General features: G+C 43.9%; 1 protein-coding gene across 2 annotated transcripts in view; it reads left to right on the plus strand.

Moving 5' to 3' along the window:
* The window catches only part of raph1a (Ras association (RalGDS/AF-6) and pleckstrin homology domains 1a), a 103,335-nt gene that overhangs the window by 39,974 nt on the left and 39,661 nt on the right, over positions 1-23,700 (plus strand). For both annotated transcript variants that reach the window (XM_075480253.1, XM_075480254.1), the window contains exons 3-6: positions 19,608-19,742; positions 19,832-19,940; positions 20,882-21,018; positions 21,155-21,364. In XM_075480253.1, coding sequence (XP_075336368.1) covers positions 19,608-19,742; positions 19,832-19,940; positions 20,882-21,018; positions 21,155-21,364 — 591 coding nt within the window. The remainder of the gene's footprint in view (positions 1-19,607; positions 19,743-19,831; positions 19,941-20,881; positions 21,019-21,154; positions 21,365-23,700) is intronic.

Below are 23,700 nucleotides of genomic sequence, written 5' to 3' on the forward strand. Positions count from 1 at the left end.
ACTACATACTACATACTACATACTACATACTGCATACTACATACTGCATACTTCCATACTGTATACTACATACTACATACTACATACTACATACTGCATACTTCCATACTGCATACTACATACTACATACTGCATACTTCCATACAACATACTACATACTGCATACTACATACTACATACTACATACTGCATACTTACATACTACATACTACATACTTCCATACTACATACTACATACTATATACTGCATACTACATACTGCATACTTCCATACTGCATACTACATACTACATACTGCATACTTCCATACTGTATACTACATACTACATACTACATACTACATATTGCATACTTCCATACTGCATACTACATACTACATACTGCATACTTCCATACTGCATACTTCCATACAACATACTACATACTGCATACTACATACTACATACTACATACTGCATACTTCCATACTACATACTACATACTTCCATACTACATACTGCATACTTCCATACTGCATACTACATACTACATACTCCATACTACATACTTCCATACTGCATACTACATACTACATACTTCCATACTGCATACTACATACTGCATACTTGCATACAACATACTACATACTTCCATACTGCATACTACATACTACATACTACACACTTCCATACTACATACTTGCATACAACATACTACATACTACATACTTCCATACTGCATACTACATACTGCATACTTGCATACAACATACTACATACTTCCATACTGCATACTACATACTACATACTTCCATACTGCATACTACATACTGAATACTCCATACTACATACTTGCATACTACATACTGCATACTACATACTACATACTTGCATACAACATACTACATACTACATACTACATACTTCCATACTGCATACTACATACTACATACTACATACTTCCATACTACATACTACATACTGCATACTTCCACACTGCATACTACATACTACATACTTGCATACTACATACTACATACTTCCATACTGCATACTACATACTACATACTTCCATACTGCATACTACATACTACATACTTGCATACTACATACTGCATACTACATACTACATACTACATACTTGCATACAACATACGACATACAGCATACTACATACTGCATACTACATACTTCCATACTACATACTGCATACTGCATACTACATACTACATACTTGCATACAACATATGACATACTACACACTGCATACTACATACTGCATACTACATACTTCCATACTACATACTACATACTACATACTGCATACTACATACTACATACTGCATACTACATACTACATACTTGCATACAACATATGACATACTACACACTGCATACTACATACTGCATACTACATACTTCCATACTACATACTACATACTGCATACTACATACTACATACTTGCATACAACATATGACATACTACATACTGCATACTACATACTGCATACTATATACTTCCATACTGCATACTACATACTACATACTGCATACTACATACTACATACTGCATACTACATACTTCCATACTACATACTGCATACTACATACTACATACTGCATACTACATACTTCCATACTGCATACTACATACTGCATACTACATACTGCATACTACATACTACATACTGAATACTGCATACTACATACTGCATACTACATACTTCCATACTGCATACTGCATACTACATACTACATACTACATACTTCCATACTACATACTACATACTGCATACTTCCACACTGCATACTACATACTACATACTTGCATACTACATACTTCCATACTGCATACTACATACTACATACTTCCATACTGCATACTACATACTACATACTTGCATACTACATACTGCATACTACATACTACATACTACATACTTGCATACTGCATACTACATACTGCATACTACATACTTCCATACTACATACTGCATACTGCATACTACATACTACATACTTGCATACAACATATGACATACTACACACTGCATACTACATACTGCATACAACATACTTCCATACTACATACTACATACTGCATACTACATACTACATACTGCATACTACATACTACATACTACATACTTGCATACAACATATGACATACTACACACTGCATACTACATACTGCATACAACATACTTCCATACTACATACTGCATACTGCATACTACATACTACATACTTGCATACAACATATGACATACTACACACTGCATACTACATACTGCATACTACATACTTCCATACTACATACTACATACTGCATACTACATACTACATACTTGCATACAACATATGACATACTACATACTGCATACTACATACTGCATACTATATACTTCCATACTGCATACTACATACTACATACTGCATACTACATACTACATACTGCATACTACATACTTCCATACTGCATACTACATACTACATACTGCATACTACATACTACATACTGCATACTACATACTTCCATACTGCATACTACATACTGCATACTACATACTGCATACTACATACTACATACTACATACTCATCGATCAGACAGTATGCAGAGCGTTTACCCACAATGCATTTCGCTCCTGCCCGAGCTGAAATCAGCCGGCCTGAAGCTGATTTCTCTTAAAGGGATAATCCGGAGTAAAATGCATTTTAGATCAATTTACGGGATGTTGGGAGTACGTACGTTGAGTTGACATCAAAATCATGTCATTCGGATGTGTTTTGAGAATTTCGATTTGACCGTTTTTAGCCAAAAGTCGTTAGCCTGGAAGTGAGAGGAGCAAATGATGTCACCGCTACAAAACGCTATTTTTATACCTCTTCTACAGCTCCAAACAACATAACACTTACGTGGTAGTGAGTAGAGGGTCCCTAAAGCCAAACCGAAGTGTCCCGAGGTCTTCATGTGGTCGGATAGAGAGTCCAGAATGAATTTAATCAAGCCAGTACCTTTCCGGAAATGTGTCTGCTGCAGCTGCCGCTACAGACCGTGGTGAAGTTGGTTTGATATTGGATATTCGGATATTCGACAGATATTCACAATAAGGAAATAAGGTGTCTTTTTTTCCAATACCTCCCAAGTCACTAGGTCACAAGGCCTTTTATTACAGGGAAAGCCATTACGATACAATTGGTGCTTTTGTTTTGTAGCTAGCTTGAAACTGCCGTTTTGATAGGAAATGACGATCGGCGACGTCACGTAACATCTTGGGTAGTTAGCGTATGAGTAGTAACCTCATGATGCATACCCAACATTTAGGAGAATCTAGTATGCATCCAGGAAAAAGTCAGTATGAGTAGTATGAGTAGTATGCGGTTTGGAACACAGCCCATTTCTCTCTCACAGCCGGACTGTGAAACGCACACAGCAGCAGCCTCACGGCTCTGGAGTGACGGTCACATGTGGTCCACGTGCTCGCGGCCCTCCATTAAACGGCTCCTGACGGGTATTATTATACCGCCGCCGCCACCTTCTGCATCTGTCGCTGCGTGTCCAGCCTCCTCTGTCTGCTCCCAAATAGAATCTTATTTTTGTCGGCTCTTTGGGGTCTGGACCAGGCTCAGGTTTTTAGTGTCCTCGCTGTGTTTCTCAGCCCGAATGTCGCTCGTTGGTTTCCAGTCTGTAAATATCAGAGCAGTTGTCCTCCTGGTCGGCCGCCAGCTGATGGGTGGAAAACTATGCGGCGGTTTCCAAGATAAACTGTTCTTCCACCGTCTCTGGGCGGGTGTGTTTACCCACATTCATCAGATATCACAGAGGATTCATCATGTGTGGAAAAACAAACGTCTCTGAGTCTCCAGCGTTTAGCCTCAGCCAGTTCAGAGTGTTGGTGTCAGAAATCTGTGGTCGGTGCGAGCTAATTCCTGGATACTCGAGCTACAGCTCTCAGAAGTCTTTCTACGAACCGCCTGCTGGCATTTCTTAGAAATCGTGGAAAAATGGGAACATTGAGATCGTTTTTTAGGAGAATAAAGTTCTCCTAAAACAGCTAATTTATAGTATTTATATCCTGACCTCATGCTGACCAGTTATTGGTTGTAAATCTCATTTTGGTCACTAAAAACGTGTTCCAACAATACTGCTGAACATTGTACGAAAGATTTATTTCTATTGGAATCACCTGGAAAAACTAAGTGAACCCCTGATCCGGCAGCTGGTAGCAGCAGTGAGTGAGAAACTAAGTGAACCCCTGATCCAGCAGCTGGTAGCAGCAGTGAGTGAGAAACTAAGTGAACCCCTGATCCAGCAGCTGGTAGCAGCAGTGAGTGAGAAACTAAGTGAACCCCTGATCCAGCAGCTGGTAGCAGCAGTGTGTGAGAAACTAAGTGAACCCCTGATCCAGCAGCTGGTAGCAGCAGTGAGTGAGAAACTAAGTGAACCCCTGATCCAGCAGCTGGTAGCAGCAGTGAGTGAGAAACTAAGTGAACCCCTGATCCAGCAGCTGGTAGCAGCAGTGAGTGAGAAACTAAGTGAACCCCTGATCCAGCAGCTGGTAGCAGCAGTGAGTGAGAAACTAAGTGAACCCCTGATCCAGCAGCTGGTAGCAGCAGTGAGTGAGAAACTAAGTGAACCCCTGATCCAGCAGCTGGTAGCAGCAGTGAGTGAGAAACTAAGTGAACCCCTGATCCAGCAGCTGGTAGCAGCAGTGTGTGAGAAACTAAGTGAACCCCTGATCCAGCAGCTGGTAGCAGCAGTGAGTGAGAAACTAAGTGAACCCCTGATCCAGCAGCTGGTAGCAGCAGTGAGTGAGAAACTAAGTGAACCCCTGATCCAGCAGCTGGTAGCAGCAGTGAGAAACTAAGTGAACCCCTGATCCGGCAGCTGGTAGCAGCAGTGAGAAACTAAGTGAACCCCTGATCCGGCAGCTGGTAGCAGCAGTGTGTGAGAAACTAAGTGAACCCCTGATCCAGCAGCTGGTAGCAGCAGTGAGTGAGAAACTAAGTGAACCCCTGATCCAGCAGCTGGTAGCAGCAGTGAGTGAGAAACTAAGTGAACCCCTGATCCAGTAGCTGGTTTCCTGTGGGACGTTCTCAGGAGGAATCTTGTTCCCACTCTTCTCTCCAGCTGCTTCAGCTCATTGAGGTTTGCAGCTCTGGTTTCTGCTCAGCTCTCTGAAGGTCCCACCACAGCGTCTCAGGCAGGCTGAGGTCTGGACTCTGACTGGACCGGTGAACACCTTGATTCTTCTCTTCTTCACACATTCTGCTGCAGATCTGCTGCTGTGTTTGGGATCTTTGTCCTGTTGATGAGCCAGTTTCAGCCCAGCTTTAGCCTCACATCTGACTCTAGAACACTTTGGTATCCAGAGGAGTTCATGGTGGACTCAGTGGCTGCGAGGTGCCCAGGTCCTGTGGCTGCAGAACCAGCCCAGATCATCAGCCCTCCACCACCGTGCTTGACAGCTGGTGTGAGGTGTTTGTGCTGATATGCTGTGTTTGGTTTGCTCCAAACGTGCTGCTGTGCATCATGAGCAAACATCTCCACTTTGGTCTGCTCTGTCCAAAGGACTTTGCCTGTGTTTAGGACTCCAATGTGGAACAGTTTTGCTGGTTTAACAAGGTGATTATGAAGAAAATAAAACTTCTTACCAAAAGAAGACAAACTGAATAAATATTCTGCCAGTTATTCAACTCTGGAAATGAACCCAGCGAGCACAAGTTGTACGTGAGGTCGTCCCAGCAGACGGTTTGGGAACACTTAGCTGGGAATGTTGGTTTTTCTGCACAGATCAGAAGCTTTGTGTGCGACGCTGCCCTGTTATCATTAAGCTCTGCAGGGAGTTTGGTGGCACACACACACAGCTGCCACACCGGTGACGATATGAAAGCGGCGTGTATATAAATGTAAATATACACACAGTGAGCGGTTGTGGGCTGTTGGGAAGGAGTGGCTCGTGTTCCTGCGTTGGAAGGAGCTATTTGTGTTTCGCTGCGTGATGAAAGGTGGAAACATCCAGAATAAGGACGAAGCTGAGAGCATCGATCGGACTTTAAAAGCAGATTAATCTCTCAGTAGCTCCACATGTCCAAACCCTTAGAGAACCGGTGCTGGTTTGGTGACCATCAGAAACAGGTTTACAGCCAACACTCTGATCCTCTCGGTTCCTTTAAGATCAGCAGATCTCAGTTTGGTTCGTAGTTGTTGTTTGTAGCCAAATTTTAAATCTTTGGGTCCTAGATAGTTTCTTCGACCTTCCATCCATCTCATTTTCTCTACCCGCTCGATCCATTCAGAGTCGCAGACGAGGCAAAACTCTTCAATAATGTCTTTGTGTCCTTTAACCAGGACACCTGGGGGCACTTGGGGGCCATCTGGGGCCACCTGTGGCCACCTGGGGACCACCTGGGGGCACTTGGGGGCCACCTGGAGGCCATCTGGGGCCACCTGGGGGCACTTGGGAGCCACCTGGAGGCCATCTGGGGGCACTTGGGGGCCATCTGGGGGCCACCTGGGGCCACTTGGGGGCACCTGGAGGCCATCTGGGGCCACCTGTGGCCACCAGGGGCCACCTGGGGGCACTTGGGGGGCACTTGGGAGCCACCTGGGGCCACTTGGGAGCACCTGGAGGCAATCTGGGGCCACCTGTGGCCATCTGGGGGCCACCTGGGGCCACCTAGGGGCACTTGGGAGCCACCTGGGGGCACTTGAGGGCCACCTGGGGACCACCTGGGGGCCACCTGGATGGGGAGACAATCACTTCTCCTTTATCCCAGAAAAAGGGCCCATATGGTGGAGCCCAGGGGAGGAAACTGGTTTGGATTCTCACTGCGTTAAAGAATTCTCTCTCCCTACATTTCACCTCTGTTTTAAACAACAGAATCTGGATTATTTTATAATCTTTCAGGCCGCAGTCAGATAATAATATTTTAGTCTTTCTCTAAATCCCGTCAGAGGGAACAAAGCTGTCTGAACTCGTCCTTCAGCTGAGAGTCACCTGCTGTCCTGCAGCTAAAGTCTGAAACAGACGTTTGTTTGGATGCTGGTTCATGGTGTCCCGCCTGGTGTCCGGATCGGTCTGAAAACATCCTCCTCGTTATAGTTTGGTCAGATCCTGTCTTTCCGTTCCATCCATCGTGTTGCTGAGCCTCACATCTAAAGTCCACCCGAGCCTCAGCCAGCTGGTGGAAACCCACCGGGGCCTCAGCCCCGTCAGCTCCATCTGCAGTAAATCCATCCAGCAGATCCCACTTCCTGCTGTTTGTTGCTCTGGGAGTAAAAATAGAGCTCATTTGTTCTGTGTTTAAATGTGGAACACTTCGAGCATGTGTCAGCGTCACGTTACATGGCGGCAGCTGAGGACCCCTGGGATCCGATCTGAGGACCCCTGGGATCCTATCTGAGGACCCCCGGGATCCGATCTGAGGACCCCCGGGATCCGATCTGAGGACCCCCGGGATCCGATCTGAGGACCCCCGGGATCCGATCTGAGGACCCCTGGGATCTGATGTTAGACACACTAACAGAGTGTTTGACCTGGTGGCTGAACGCAGAGCAGTAAAACTCCAGATTAAAAGAGGACCAGCTCCCTCTCCTCTGCATTAATCTCTCTTCCTCGCATTGAAAGATGGAGGCAGATGTCGATGTGAGGAAATGATGTAATCCCTGCTGCGGGTCTCAGGGGAAGTGATATCATTGTTGCTAGATCAGCAGGCGGCTCCTTCCTCTGCCCCCCCCCCCCCCCCCCCCGCTTCTACTTCCTGTGTGAGAGCGGCGAAGCGTTTCTGTGATGAAAGGACGCCATGATTCACTTCGACTGCTTCAAACGCCAGAGTCCCACTTGTGTTTACACTGATTTCTATTTAGTTTCAGACAGTTTGAACTCAACATATATTTAATATTTTATCTCATTAGCTTCATTTAAAGGGACAGTTCGCCTCTTTTGACATGAAGCTGTGTAACATCCCATATCAGCAACATCATTTCTGAACATCTTCTTACCGCCTGCTGCGTCCTGTGAGCAGAGTTCCAGCCTCGTTTTGGTGTTGATGAAGGTAGTCCGGCTAGTTGGCTGGGGTTTAAAAAATAAAGCGTTTTGCTTCTCAAAACAATATGCGTTCAACAGAGTAATACATTTGCATCACAAAATCGTTCTCCAGGAAAAAGTCAGACCTCACAATCGCTTGGCCCTATTTTCTCTCCCTTCGTATCACTGCCTGCTGCCGCCTGCCGACAGCCGCGCCTGTTACTGTGTTTGCTGCTCGGAAGCAGGGGACTGCTCGGTCTACACAGCAGTTCGAAACTGCATACTACATACTACATACTACATACTACATACTTCCATACTGCATACTGCATACTCATCGATCAGACAGTATGCAGAGCGTTTACCCACAATGCATTTCGCTCCTGCCCGAGCCGAAATCAGCCGGCCTGAAGCTGATTTCTCTTAAGCTCTAAACTCTGTAAACTTTAGCAACATTTGAAACATTTTCAGGTGAGAAAGTAGTCGTTTAGATCCCCAACGTGTTGAAAACCTGACAAAATACCGGCTGTTTACAATTTTGTTCCCACGAATTCGGCGCTACTAAAGCTAGCCGCAGTGAGCAACGCACTTCCGGTTATTTTCACAAAATAAAATACCCGTTGCCTTTTATCATAGGGAAAGTCATTACCATACAATTGGTGCTTTTGTTTTGAAAACAGGAAGTGAACCTACCCTCGTTGTAGCTAGCTTGAAACTGCCGTTTTGACAGGAAATGACGATCGGCGACGTCACGTTACGTTGCATCTTGAGTAGTTTGAGTATGAGTAGTAACCTCATGATGCATACCCAACATTTCGGAGAATCTAGTATGCATCCGGGAACTTCTGCTTACTCAAACTGGCATACTAACTCAGAAAGTTAGTAGGAGTAGTAGGAGAAGTATGCGGTTTCGAACACAGCCAGAGACCGAGGAGCACCTGTAGCGGTGATGTTAGCTGCTAGTTTATCTTTATTTTATTCCTCCATGCTTTGTGGTGTTTGCTGTAACTGTGTGAATGTGATGCATTCAACAGACTTTTACAATAATAAAACCTGCGTTAATGGGCGATAAAATATTGATCGGCATTAAATAATTAACAAGTTAACGCGATAATAACGAGTTAACTCGCCCAGACCTAGTAAAAATAGATGTGAATTAAATTTTTATTTTATTTTTATGAATGTTCCATTCTGTTCCCCCTTTTCTGAGCTGGGTCGTTTGAACTTGAGCCCTTGATAACTGATTTCCAAACTGGAGCCCAGCTGAGGGACAACAGAAACCCGCCTCCTGCATGAAAGGCCGAGCAGCATGCATGATCGCTTCCCTGCAGGATCGCTGTCGGACCTGGCAGCGCCTCGGGCCACACACACCGGCTCCAACACACACCGTCGCTGCTGTAATTGATGTCACAGTGTGAATCCTTGGCTAATCACCCCATCCAGACACACAGACAGTGTGCGGCTTGTTTACTGCGTCTCTTTCAGCGTTGATGACATCACACACAACGGTTAATGACATCTACTCGGCGGGTTTTTTTGTAACGTCAGCTCTTCTTTGTTTCATCGTCAGCAAAGGCTTTCTCTCCAAAACATACAAAGATCAGCCACTACGATTAAAACCACCAACAAGTGAATAATTATCTTGTTAGAGGGCTGGTGGGAAACCTTTGGTCATTTCATTCATGTGGATGTGGTCTTTCTGTAAAGGATTTTATTGAAGAATTTGAAGCTGAATGTTGGAAAAGGTTGATTAAAAATATGGAAAAACCTCTCGGATCTTAATCTTAATCTTAAAAAGAAAGTTTCTACGCTTACTCGAGGTGGTCAGTCCTCTCTTTCTCTGTGGTGTCGTGGTTTGGTCAAACATCTTTATAATAGAAGAACTCTTTTAACTGGATGTTAAAGTGTCGTCTGATTGGTGACCCACAGCTTCTCCCAGCGCCCCTGAACCAGAGTTCAGCTACAGTTCAGCTGAATACATTTTAAACGATAACTGCCGTCCTTTGTTCAATCATTTGTAGCTTCTTTTTTCCATCTGGACGAAAGTTTTTTTGTCCCAAAACCAGCTTTTTTTCCTGCTGCACACACACATTCACTTACTTTTAAGGGATTTTATTTAGTTTCTAATTGGGTTTTATTATTTATTTGGTGTTACTGGCTGACCTTTTTTTTTCTATATCTATAAACTTTAATCTTTTTTAGCTTCTTCGTTAGCTTGGCCACTAGCATTAGCTTCTTTGTTCGGTTGGCCACTAGCATTAGCTTCTTCGTTAGCTTGGCCACTAGCATTAGCTTCTTTGTTAGCTTGGCCACTAGCATTAGCTTCTTCGTTAGCTTGGCCACTAGCATTAGCTTCTTTGTTAGCTTGGCCACTAGCATTAGCTTCTTCAACTCCCTCACCATTCAGTAAACTCTAGTTATTGCTAGCATCTTCCTCTTTTCTGCCGTTTTCATTTTTTTCCGGTTTAGGTCTTGAGACATTTCAGGTGGTCAGGTGGCGCAGCCTGTTGTGGGGTAACTGAGTAACTGTGTGACGCTCAGTCAAAATAGAAGTGTAGTTTTAAATAGATAGGTCGGAGCTCAGAGTTCTGCTGTCACTCTTAGGGCGTATTCAGACCAGGAAAGTCCGATAGTTCACTTGCTTTGGTCCGAACCTTTTTTTTTCATTTTGGTGCGGTTAGCTTTCAGACTGTACATTTCAGTAAACGGACCAAAATATGTCAACGACTTCAGGGCGCGTCCCTGAAGTCGTTCGGCTATTGGTCAGAATCGACACGCGCAACACAAAGTGCTAAGTTCAAAAGTGACTCATTTTCGGTCTAGAAATATTATTTTCGGTCTTTCATTAGCTTTACCACAGCCGGTCTAGTAATTAGAAGAACGACGCTCTGTTCTGTTACCGAGCAGCAGACAAACGCCGAGGTACAAAAAAGCAAAAAGTCTGGGATTAGGTCCGGTCTGCTTTCACACCTCCAAAAGATCCGCACCAGGGTTCGTTTGATCCGGACCGAGTCCGACCTTTCAGCTCGGTCTCGGTCCGCTTGTTTGGTCCGGACCAGAGTTCGGTGGTTTGTATTCAGACCATCCCAAAAGGTCCGAACCAACGAAAATCTGGTCCGTTTGGTCGTTTGGTCCGGACCAAACGAGGTAGGTGTGAATACGCCCTTAGAGACCCCATAACCGAAAGTCCTGATGGTTCCTCATTCTGGATTTGAATTTAAAGAAGACTGTGGACCTCACTACCATTACATCTGAGATCCCTGGGCTCTACTGAATCTTTTAAAGAGCAGCTACCATTAAAGTAACTTATATCAGCCGCAGAATATCTTGAACATTTTATTGCAAGTCGGACAAACTTGAGTCAATAACTGGACCCTTTACATGAATTCTGGGACAAGGACAGTGGCCCTGTTAAATTTCCAAGGCTGTGTTTGAAACCACATCCTTCTCCTACTACTCATACTAACTTTCTGAGTTAGTATGTGAGTTTGGGTAAGCAGAAGTTCCCAGATGCATACTAGATTCTCTGAAATGTTGGGTATGCATCATGAGGTTACTACTCATACTCAAACTACCCAAGATGCAACGTAACGTGACGTCGCCGATCGTCATTTCCTGTCAAAACGGCAGTTTCAAGCTAGCTACAACGAGGGTAGGTTCACTTCCTGTTTTCAAAACAAAAGCACCAACTGTATGGTAATGGCTTTCCCTATGATAAAAGGAAACAGGTATTTTATTTTGTGAAAATAACCGGAAGTGCGTTAGCTCACTGCGGCTAGCTGTAGTAGCGCCGAATTCGTGGGAACAAAATTGTAAACAGCCGGTATTTTGTCAGGTTTTCAACACGTTGGGGATCTAAACGACTACTTTCTCACCTGAAAATGTTTCAAATGTTGCTAAAGTTTACAGAGTTTAGAGCTTAAGAGAAATCAGCTTCAGGCCGGCTGATTTCGGCTCGGGCAGGAGCGAAATGCATTGTGGGTTAGCACATACTGCAGGTTGCTCCCAGTCACCTGATCGGGTCTTAAAAAACCTGCGATTGGCTGAAAACAGAAGCAGGAAGAAGTGCTGAAATTAGAAAATTCAAATCAAAACATTCTGTTGTTTTGAAACTGCTCACATGACACAAATGAGATGTTGAATGTGAGAAAGTGTTTGTGTCTTCTTGCTTAACTTACAACTGGAATCCCTTTTCTCTCTGGTTCTGATTTATAGCTTCACTTCACAGAAACCCGCCGCAGACCTAAAAATACCGAGTGTGTGCGTCCTGTTATAGAACCGTGGGAATGGGCCGCATTCAGTGCGCTTCAGGGGACTTTAAAGCCCTCTGTGTTGTGTTTTGTTGCGGCTGCAGACCATTTGGCTCTGTGGGAAACTGGGAGCGTCCCACTACAGATGAGGAATTTGCTCAAAGGCACTCCGGCAGCAGATGTTGGTGGAGTCGAGAGGGATGAGACGCTCTGCGAGTTTTCTTTAAAAGCTGTCGATCTGAACTCTCACCTCATCTCTGACTTTTTTCTCCTCTTATCGTTTCCTTTCCTCCTTTCCTCCAACCTCACACCCTCTGCTTTTTTCCACTTGTACCCTTTTCTTGCATCCTCTCCCCTTCTCATTCTTCCTTTCCACTTTTGTTTACTTTTCTCCCTCATGTCTTATTCATTTTCTCTCCTTGTCTCCTTTCCTTTGATCACCTCTCACCTTGTTTTGTGTCCTTTCTTCTCCACTTATGCCCTTTTCTTGTCTTCTTCTCACCTCTCCTTTTCTTTTCTCACTTTTTGTCTTCTCTCCTGGTGCCTCCTCTTCCCTTATCTCCTCCAACCTTACATCCTTTCTTCTTTTTCCACTCCTCTTCTTGCGTTTTGTCTACTTTTCTCTCTCCTTCTGTTCCCTTTTTTCTCTCCTTCCTTACTCCACTTTACCCTCATCTCCTCCCACCTTGTGTCCTCGCTTCTTTTCTTTTTCTTTATCACATCTCACCTTTTCTCTTTTCCTCTCTCCTTCACAGGCATCTTTTATCTACTTTAAGTTCTGTTACCTTTCATCTCTTTACATTCATCTCTACTTGTCTCCTTCCCTTGTGTCCTGTCCGCCATCTTTTGTTCCCTTTTTCTCCTTTAGTCTCCACTGATCTTGTTTCCTCTACTCTTTTCTGTGTCTCCTTTAATCCCTCCTCTCACCTTGCATCCTATCCTTTCTTCTTGACTCATTTACTTTCCTTGTCTCCTGTCTCCTTTCTTGCCTCCTCTCCTCCTCTTCACCGTTGTTTTTCCTTAACTTTCACCTCTGTCTGTTTCCTTTTGGTGTCTCCTCTCACCTCGCATCCTTTCCTTTCTTTCCTTCCATCCTTTTCGGCGCCTCCTCTCCTCGGTGTCGGACTTTACTGTCTCAGTTTGACCCGTGAGCGCTGGTTTGGTCCCAGCGTTCCCATTAAAACCATCAGTCAGGCCTGTTTCCTGGCGTCCTCACCTTCATATCTAAGGTCACTTCCTGTCTGAGGTCCTTTGAAGTGTTTGACGGATGGTTGCAGGAAGTTGTTCTCGTCTGTTTGGAAGCTAATAAAAGCAGTTTTAAAGGACCGTTGCTTTTTTAAAACAGAACAATGTGTTACTCTGTAGGAGCTCCAACATGATGGTGGAAGAGTTTCTGATCTTTTAGGATTTATCGTCTCACTCCTGTTGATTAAAAGGAACAAGAAGAGGGATGAGGAGTTATTAGAAAAGGAAAGGAGGAGGGAAAACAGGAGAAATGAAATGAAAGGAGAGAGGAGACGAAGAGAGGTGGGAGGAGGAATGAAGGAGGGGAGGATGATTGCACGGTTTGAGTCTGACAGACAGGACGAGCAGCGTAATTACTGTTTACTTTGGACTCTGAGTCCATCAGTGACCTGCTGCCTCAGCTCTGCTCACACTCTTTCTGAGGGGAGCAAAGCTCTGCCTTATCCAACACGAGGCCTGAAGATGGATCCTGAGCCCACAGCAGCATGTGGCCAGATGTTCCTGAAACAGAAAAACAGAAACTCCTGATCCAGCCTCATTTCTCTTTAACTCTCCTGAAATCTTTTTAAAGTCATCAACAGCTCTGCAGCTTTCTGAAGCTCTTTCAGAGTTTTTCTTTGGACATTTTCTGCCTTTTCACACATCTTAAGCCCAGTCCTTGTTCTTAACTCTGACCTATGAACCCTTCAGGCAGGAAAAAGGCTCCTAACTCAAGGGATGAACCAGTGTTGTGTCCACACAGAACAGACAACTGAGCAAAGAAGCCGTTTTAAACTGGATCTTTAGGCACTTTGTTCCCAGCAGCCTGTCACAGGACTTTAAAAACAGGACTTTATGTCACCAAACAGGAACAAACTTCCCTCAGATTTGGAGTCAGACGAGCAACAAAAAAATTATTAGATTTTTTTTACATTAATTTACTCAAATAGTGGCCTAAAATGAACAGAAACAGACATTTAATTATAATTTATTGTATAACAAATAATTTCCAACTACATTTGTATGACTTTGACAGCCATATTAAGGATTTTATGTGGTTTTTGAAGCATTTTGGTCACGAGACACCTTTTATTTCTTTATATTTTGCATCCAAGCAGCTTAAGTGATCCTCAGCAATAGTTTCAAGACTTTCTGAAGCTCTTTCAACGTTTTTCTTTAGACATTTTCTGCCTTTTCCCTCATCTTCAGTCCAGTTTTTTCTTTGTTAAGCCACTGAACTCTGACCTGTGAACCATTCAGGCAGGAAAAAGGCTCCTAACTCAAGGGATGAACCAGTGTTGTGTCCAACTTAGCAAAGAAGCCGTTTTAAACTGGATCTTTAGGCACTTTGTTCCCAGCAGCCTGTCACAGAGACACATCATTTGTTCCCATTTCTTTAGCTGCATCTGTGAAAAACAGCTTCATAGTTTCAACTTTTTTGTACATTTACGTTAAAACTGCTTTCAGTTACCAAAAGAGTCAAATTAATATAAGAAATTCAGTTTTAAAAAACAGTCCTAATCCCAAAATAATGAATGTTATCACGTCTAAAAGTAGGAAAAATAACAGACAATAATAAGAATTATATGTTATTCAACATCAATAAAAAGTAAATAAGATTCAATTTAAAGCTTAAAAAAGGAATATAAGATATAATCTAATGACTAATTATGGAACAGTTAATATAAATGAAATGATTAAAGTGTTTTATGCCACCAGAAATGAATAATCTAGAAGCTCTTTGTGGGTTTTAGACTGGAATCAAGATTTGTTCCCATTTCTCTAACAAACTCTGGTTCTGACTCAGATTCTGGGTTTATGTTCATGTTGGAACCCGTTTCAGTGGATCAGCTGCTTCCTGTTTTTACTGGAACGAAAGGAAGAAATTGAGGGCTGGATCTGGACTTTTCAGCAGTTTTCTATGAAGGTGAATGGAAAATAGTTTTAGATTTCTGCTCTTAGTTCAGGTGAATTACATGTTTGAGTCTGTGGGACAAAAAGTAGCAGGAAGTGAATTAATTGGGATAATTTATATTTTGGAGCTTCGATGACTCAGAGTCTGGTCCCGAACTCTCTGAAGCTTCCAGAACTCTTTTATTTTTTTTAACAATCTGTTTATTGAGTTTTACATAATAAACAATAGTTCCATACAATAATGATTACAGTGTATTTTTTTTTTTAGATTGGCAAATATAGATTCAATGTATCACAAAACAGATATCCGCCCCCCCACCCCTATCCCTCTGGGACCTAGCCCCAGCAGATAGATATGTTTAGATAGAAAGCAAAGGAAAACAAACAAATAAATAAATGTGTGAAAGAATAAATATAGTAATATCAGTAAAAGAAAATATATATACACCGGTATATATACATGTATAAGCAGTGAATGAGATCAATATAAAATGACAAATATCTGAATTGGCAGATAATAATACAAAATATATAAATCAATTACAAATAAAGAAAAATAGTAATAAATAAATGATCATTTAAAAAAAACAGAAAAAAAAGACAAAAACAAAAAAACAAAAAACAAACAGACACTAGCTCAGCATTGCAGTTCACAGTGATCTGACAACTTGTACTATTGACATACGACAAGAATGGCTTCCAGGACTTCTCAAAAAGCTTCCAGGACTTCTCAAAAAGCTTCCAGGACTTCTCAAAAAGCTTCCAGGACTTCTCAAAAAGCTTCCAGGACTCTGAAGCTGAGCTCGGATGCTGCAGAGTTCTGTTCTGTGTGTCGGTTTGAGTCGACCCTGCGGCTGAGTGGAGGCCGCGGGGCGCTGCAGGGCCGAGCTGTGGGAGTTTTCAGAGTTTTCAGAGTTTCTGTCCTCCAGTCTAAATGACAGACCTCCATAACCGCAGGGATCTAATTGTAGCGCCGCTCCTCGCCGTTTGCGGGGTGTGTTTTTCAGTGTGTTTGCATGAGGGTGTGTGACGCTTTGCTCTCTAATCTCATGTGTGTGTTGGCTGGCTGCGTATCCCCCCAGGGGGCTCCAGGGGGCGTCAGCTGAGCCGCTGCCCAGGAATAGCACGCCGTGCCCTGGGTGTAACTCTGTGGTCGTTTGGGTGGAGCTGCAGCGGGAAACTCATCGATTATCGATCAGAATATGTTGACCCACAGGACTGCTGCCTCCTCCCGCCGATGATCCGGAAACGTTTAAAGCGCCATGTTGCTACAGTAGCCTTGAAGGGACAAAGCAAACAGAGATATTTTCTGTGTTCTGCAGCTGCAGTTTGGTGGGTTGATGAATCTAATACTGTGGGCAAAGAGTCACGGAATAATAAAAGCAGGCAGGATCGTAATGTTTGCTTCGATATATTCACACTTTTAGTCTATAATGTCTCGTCTGTTTCCGTCTATAAGCTGTAATAAGATTGCTCTACGGTCGCTTCCATCTTGACTTCCTGAAACACCCAGAAGAGTCCAAAACTTTGTATAAATCTGTCGATCTTATCGGTTTACGGCGGCCTGTCACAGAGACACATCATTTGTTCCCATTTCTTTAGCTGCATCTGTGAAAAACAGCTTTATAGTTTAAACTTTTTTGTACATTTACGTTTAAAACTGCTTTCAGTTACCAAAAGAGTCAAATTAATATAAGAAATTCAGTTTAAAAAAAATCCTAATCCCAAAATAATGAAACACAGAGGCTACGCTGCTACATGCTAACCACTAGTTAGCCACAGAAACACAGAGGCTACGCTGCTGCATGCTAAACGCTTGTTAGCCACAGAAACACAGAGGCTACGCTGCTACATGCTAAACGCCTGTTAGCCACAGAAACACAGAGGCTACGCTGCTACATGCTAACCGCTAGTTAGCCACAGAAACACAGAGGCTACGCTGCTACATGCTAAACGCCTGTTAGCCACAGAAACACAGAGGCTACGCTGCTACATGCTAACCGCTAGTTAGCTACAAAGTCCTTAAAGGAGCTGCAGAGTTCTGGAAAAAGGTGTTCTGGACAGACCGGACCCAGATGAACCTGCATCAGTGATGGCAGGAAGAAAGTGTGGAGATCAACAGGAAGAGCCTGAGATCCAAAGCAGAGCAGCTCCTCTGTTAAGCACGGTGGTGGGGGTGTTATGGTGTGGGCATGTGTGGCTGCAACAGGAGAATGATCCCAAACATCCTGCTGAGCAGCAGCAGAGTTTCTCAGAGCTGAAACATGGCCGAGCCGGTCGGCTGAATCACATCCAGCTGAGCCGGCCTTCTGTGTGCTGAAGGAGAAGCTTAAAGGGACAAACCGGAGAGGATACTCAGCACCTGGTGATGTCATCGGTCGCCAAAGCACCAAACATGGCCGCTTTAATGCACCGTCACTGTGTACCTAACATTATGGAGAGCTGTGAAGGGCTCCACAGCTACTATTTCCCTCCATTTTTCAGAGCAAACCCAACATTTTTAGCTCCATGCTCCAACAGGTCAGCCTGCGTTAGGTGAAGCTGAGGTCACAGCGCCCCCTGCTGGACCCCAGTTGTATCTGCCCCACAGAACCAGCATCTGGTTCCGGCTTGTTTTCAGTTCCTGAACCATCTGACGGAGCGTCACGTCAGGCTTTGGGATGTAATGATTTTCTTCTGGTTGTGAAGAGCTCAGCAGCTGCTGTGTATCTGTGATGCTCTGCTTTAGGCCGCCGCCTATTTACATCTTCCTGTGTGTGTGTGTGTGTGTGTGTGTGCGTGCATGTGTGGGAGGAAGATGGTTATTGCCACCATTAATCTCAGCAGCACTTCCCCCCACAGTGCGTTGACTCGAACATTAACAGTTTATCACAAACACGCTGCATTCATCTCCCATGACCTTTCCCCTGAATCCCTCTCTGGCTTCTCGGATTCTTTTGTTATAAATCGTATTTATGAAGGTTATTTTTAGGCCGCGGGACGAACGTCTCTGACTCAGAATTCAGTGTGGTTCTGTCTTCTTCTTCTTGTGTTTTATAGCTGGAAAGAAAACTCTAACAATCACCAACTAGTCAGAGTGTTCTGTCCCCAGCAGAGATGGACATGTCTCATACTCTTCTATTCAATTATATATCTGTAGTGGATTTGTTAGTTACCCAAAAGTGTTTCCTGAGGAGGTTTTTTCTCATTCAGCGGACGCTTTCATCCAAAACTATAAGGGAGGAACAACTTTGAAGCTTCAGTACAATCATAGGAGCTCCCCCAGCAGTCTGGGCCTATAGCAGCTTAACTACGGGATGATTCCGGGTCACCTGAGCCATCGCTGACTATAAGCTTTATCAGAAAGGAAAGTTTTAAGCCTGGTCTTAAAGGTAGAGAGGGGCCTGATAACTGAAGGCTCTGCCTCCCAGACTGGCAGCTGGTTCCACAGAGAGGGGCCTGATAACTGAAGGCTCTGCCTCCCAAACTGGCAGCTGGTTCCACAGAGAGGGGCCTGATAACTTAAGGCTCTGTTGTGGAAAATATCTTATGAGATCTTTAAGATGTGATGGAGCTCGGTCATTCATAGCTTTATATGTGAGGAGAAGAATCTTAAATAAATTCTATTCTGAATCTAACAGGGAGCCAATGAAGAGAAGCTAAAACTGGAGAAATATGATCTCTGCTGTTAGATCTCATCAGAACTCTGGCTGCAGGGTTTTTGATCAGCTGAGTACAGACTGAGAGAGTTAAATCAATACTTATCATGTGTTCTTGTCGGAGATGGAAGCTGACCGGATGCTGCTGGAATATCTCTTTAATTTATTTATTTTTAAATGTATTTATTATTATTATTATTATTATTATTATTATTATTATTATTATTATTACTATTATTATTATTAGTTAGTAGTAGTATTTTTATTAGAATTTGCATTATTATTGTTGTTGTTAATATACAATCATTGTAAATATTAATATTAATATTCTTGACTAATTTGAATTTCCCCCATTGGGGGATGAATAAAGTATTTTTCTATTCTATTTCTATTCTAAATGCACCACCCTGCCTCCATTTTCTGATTCTCTTTGGTGTTCAAGTTAAACACCAAGCTGTCAAAAAAAAAAAGCTTGGTGCTGCAATACAGGCCGCTGACCACTAGATGGAGCTGAGAGCTCAGACTCTAACCGTCTCCTCATGTTTGCCTTTCTTCTTCTCTTCTTCCTCAGATGGACCAGCTTTCAGATGAGGAGGTCGAGGTCAGGGGGGAGGAGGACGAGGAAGAGGAGGACAGCGATAAGGAGGACCAGGACCTGGATAAGATGTTCGGAGCCTGGTTGGGAGAGCTGGACAAACTCACTCAGGTATCCGATCGGATCACAGAGGAGGCGCTTTCATACGACTTGTGCACACACGTGCACACGCTCAGTCCTTCTTCTTCTGTGTGTTTTAGAGCCTGGATGATGGCCGCCCCGAGCAGCCCCCCCAGCAGAAAGCTCCCCTCAGACAGGAGACCAACATGGCTAACTTCTCCTACAGATTCTCCATCTACAACATCAACGGTCAGACACACACACACACACAAAAACACACATACTTGTTTTTCATGCAACGTGAGGAACTTTTCTAACTGGTGAAACATGGGGACAGAAATTCTTTGATGAAATAAAGGCAGAATTTTAGTCAACCAATTTTTTTCAGGAACCCTGGGATCCCAAACATCTACTTTAATATAAAAAATACACACTAACACACACACACTAATACACACATACTTGTTTTTCATGCAACACGGGGAACTTTTCTAACTGGTGAAACATGGGGACACAAATCCTTTGATGAAATAAAGGCGTAATTTTAGTCCACCAATTTTTTCAGGAAACTTGGGAACCCAAAAACTCAACTTTAATATAAAAAATACACACACACACACACACACACACACACATACCTGTTTTATATGCAACGTGGGGAACTTTTCTAACTGGTGATACATGGTGACAGAAATCCTTTGATGAAATAAAGGTGTAATTTTAGTCCACCAATTTTTTTCAGGAACCCTGGGATCCCAAAAATCTACTTTAATATAAAAAAAACACACTAACACACACATACTTGTTTTTTTATGCAACGTGAGGACCTTTTCTAACTGGTGAAACATGGGGACAGAAATTCTTTGATGAAATAAAGGCGTAATTTTAGTCCACCAATTTTTTCAGGAAACTTGGGAACCCAAAAACTCAACTTTAATAAAAAAAAAATACACACTAACACACACACACACATACCTGTTTTATATGCAACGTGGGGAACTTTTCTAACTGGTGAAACATGGTGACAGAAATCCTTTGATGAAATAAAGGTGTAATTTTAGTCCACCAATTTTTTTCAGGAACCCTGGGATCCCAAAAATCTTCTTTAATATAAAAAAATACACACTAACCCACACGTTTCCTCTCTGTCGTCCATCTGAAACTCACACTTGTCCTCCGTCTGTCTGCAGAGGCGCTGAATCAGGGCGAAAACGTGGACCTCGACGCCCTCATGGCTGATCTGTCCTCCATCGAGCAGGAACTCAGCACTATCAACGCCAAACCTGGCGCCGGCGGCCTGGTCCGGCTGGGGCTGACCGACACCAAGGTGCACACATCTGACAACCGGAGCGAGAATCTTAAAACGTTTGAAGCCAATAACCACATGTTGTTTAGAAATAAACGCCGTTCTTTATATATGAAGTAAAAAGCATCCTTTGGTTTGTTGTCTCCTCGACCTGCAGGTCCGACAGAAGCCGCCCGCCGGGCGTAGCAGCAGGCAGCAGCCAGCAGGGGGCGGCGGTGGAGGCGGTGGCAGCAGCGGGGCGAGCAGCAGCAGCAGCAGCACCAGGGCGTCCCCGGCCGGCACCATCAGAGCTCCCAGTGGGCAGCAGGGGAGGCCGCCGCTGGCTTCCAACTTCAGCCTGGACGACATCACCGCCCAGCTGGAGAAGGTTTGGACCCAGAAAAACATGAGAAAACGTCACATTTAACACCGTTATGGTTCCATGAAATAAAAGGAAGGTTGTGTGTGTCACAGAAAGGAGGCGTGGCCTTTTAATCTGAGCCACCCGACCGTGGTTAAAAGGTTTGGATTGAGTGCATCATGAGGTTACTACTCACCGATCATCATTTCCTGTCAAAACAGCAGTTTCAAGCTAGTAATTTCCTCATAAAGTGCTGACATTGTATTTCCATAGCTTATTGCACTATAACTAGTTGCACAGCAGTTTCTGTCCTGTATTGTATTGATCTCATATAATCAAATATTTTCAGTCTTTTTAACTCCTTTCAAAACCTAAGTGTAACCTTAAAGATCCTATGGCATGAAATTAAATGGTTGCTTTTATATATTTTTATAGGCTTTAGTGGTCCCCTAATACTGTATCTGAGTTTTTTTCCCCAAAATTCTGCCTTGGTGCAGAATTACAGCCAGTCCCAAAAATGAGCTTTCCTTAGGATCCTCAGAATGAGCTGTTTAGTGGGGGTGTGGCCTTACTTGCGCCCGTGGTACCTTGCGCAAATGTTTTGTGAATCGCTATGGCACGTAGATGGCACGGCAGCCCTATGCCGTAAAACTAGCGAAACCTGTTGATATGAGCTTACTTTGACAATATGACGAACTAGTTAGTGAACAACTCTCCTAACACAGCCAAACATCAAGCAAGTGCTACACAAGACACAGCAAAAAAGGTGTGCGTGAAGGGGAAAGCAGGAGTGAGGATTTTGACATTCTCAGCTGATTGCTCTGGTTTGCAAAGATGCACGTAGCGCGAGTCATTTCAATCAGGGGAAAGGCAGATATCGTGCGCGCCATAACACCAACAGCAGGACGGCTATCAAAACAACAAATACGTACACAACACTGGCGTTACAGTAAATGAGGTGTCCACTCGCATACCTCATGCTATTTACTGTTACATTAGCGACAGTGACCGAGCTATTAGCTGCAGAGCTAACGACACAGACAGACTGACCGTTTTGACTCTGGAACCATGAATGAATCATTATCCTGATGAAACGCACTGAATTTGCAGATTCATTCTTCTTCAGGAAGCTTGAAGTAGGGGTTTTGGTCTAAAATGAGCGAGCTAACCATCTCATGGACATGCAAACACCTCCAACAGCCCAGTTGGCAGAGATAAGAGCTTGCAGATGCTATTAGCTGCATAACTAACCGTTAGCTAACGTTAGCTGCTAACGATACAAACCCTTTCCTGTGGTAAGAAGCTATGTAACTATACTGTACATACAGGAAAGCAACACAATAATAGAGCGTTAAATTACTTACTCGGGAATGAGATCCTTCCCCAAGTAAGGGGGCGAATGGAGCAGGAGATTGACAGGCGGATCGGTGCGGCGTCTGCAGTGGTCTCTGCACCGGCCCGTCGTGGTGAAAAATCTGCTGAGCCAGAAGGCGAAGCTCTCGATTTACCGGTCAATCTATGTTCCTACTAGAGTATGGCAACCCGACCGAAGCCCGACGGGCTGGGCCGGACTCGGACAAAAAATTAGAATGTCTTGTCGGACTCGGGTCGGGCTCGAAAGCAACCAGACATCGTGAAAATTATAAACAGCCAGAGGACAGGTTTCAGTTCATTGCAAACGTCAGTTTTTGTGATAAACATAAATAATTGAATATGCATAAATGAAAATGTTGGTAGGCTATTCGTGCCTCATGCCGTGCAGCATGCATCTGTGTGCATCTGTGGTCAGATGCAGCCGAGCTCAGTTGGCTGGAAGCGCTATGGAGGACAAGAAAAATAGCTTCTGGAGAACTGAAAGTCACGTTGGTCACTGGTCTCGGGCTTCCGGCGGGCTCGGACACAAATATTTTAATTAATCTCGGGCTCGGATCGGATTTGAGAACTTTTCTATCGGTTGAGGGCCGGGCTCGGACAGAAAAATCCGGCCCGAGCCAGGCTCTAGTTCCTACCCTCACCTATGGTCACGAGCTGTGGGTAGTGACCGAAAGAACGAGATCGCGAATACAAGCGGCTGAAATGAGTTTCCTCCGCAGGGTGTCTGGGCTCTCCCTTGGGCTCGGTATTGGCCCAAGTTCTGGAAACATTCGTCTGTGAAATATTTGGCGCACACATACACAAATCTCTTCCGTTCTGTCGTCACTTTCCCAGAAAAAAACTAAATCTGTCCACTGACTCTTTAGAGGTTCTGATGCAGGAGCTCTAAACAGATTTTTTACGTACAGAGCAATGAGCTGGCCAAAGAGCTGTGGGCGGGGAAAGGCAGTTTATTGGCTCTGGGGGGAAACAACCTCCACATCATAAGA

The sequence above is a fragment of the Odontesthes bonariensis genome, chromosome 12, assembly GCF_027942865.1.
Source record: "Odontesthes bonariensis isolate fOdoBon6 chromosome 12, fOdoBon6.hap1, whole genome shotgun sequence".
In the NCBI taxonomy this organism is placed as follows: domain Eukaryota; kingdom Metazoa; phylum Chordata; class Actinopteri; order Atheriniformes; family Atherinopsidae; genus Odontesthes; species Odontesthes bonariensis.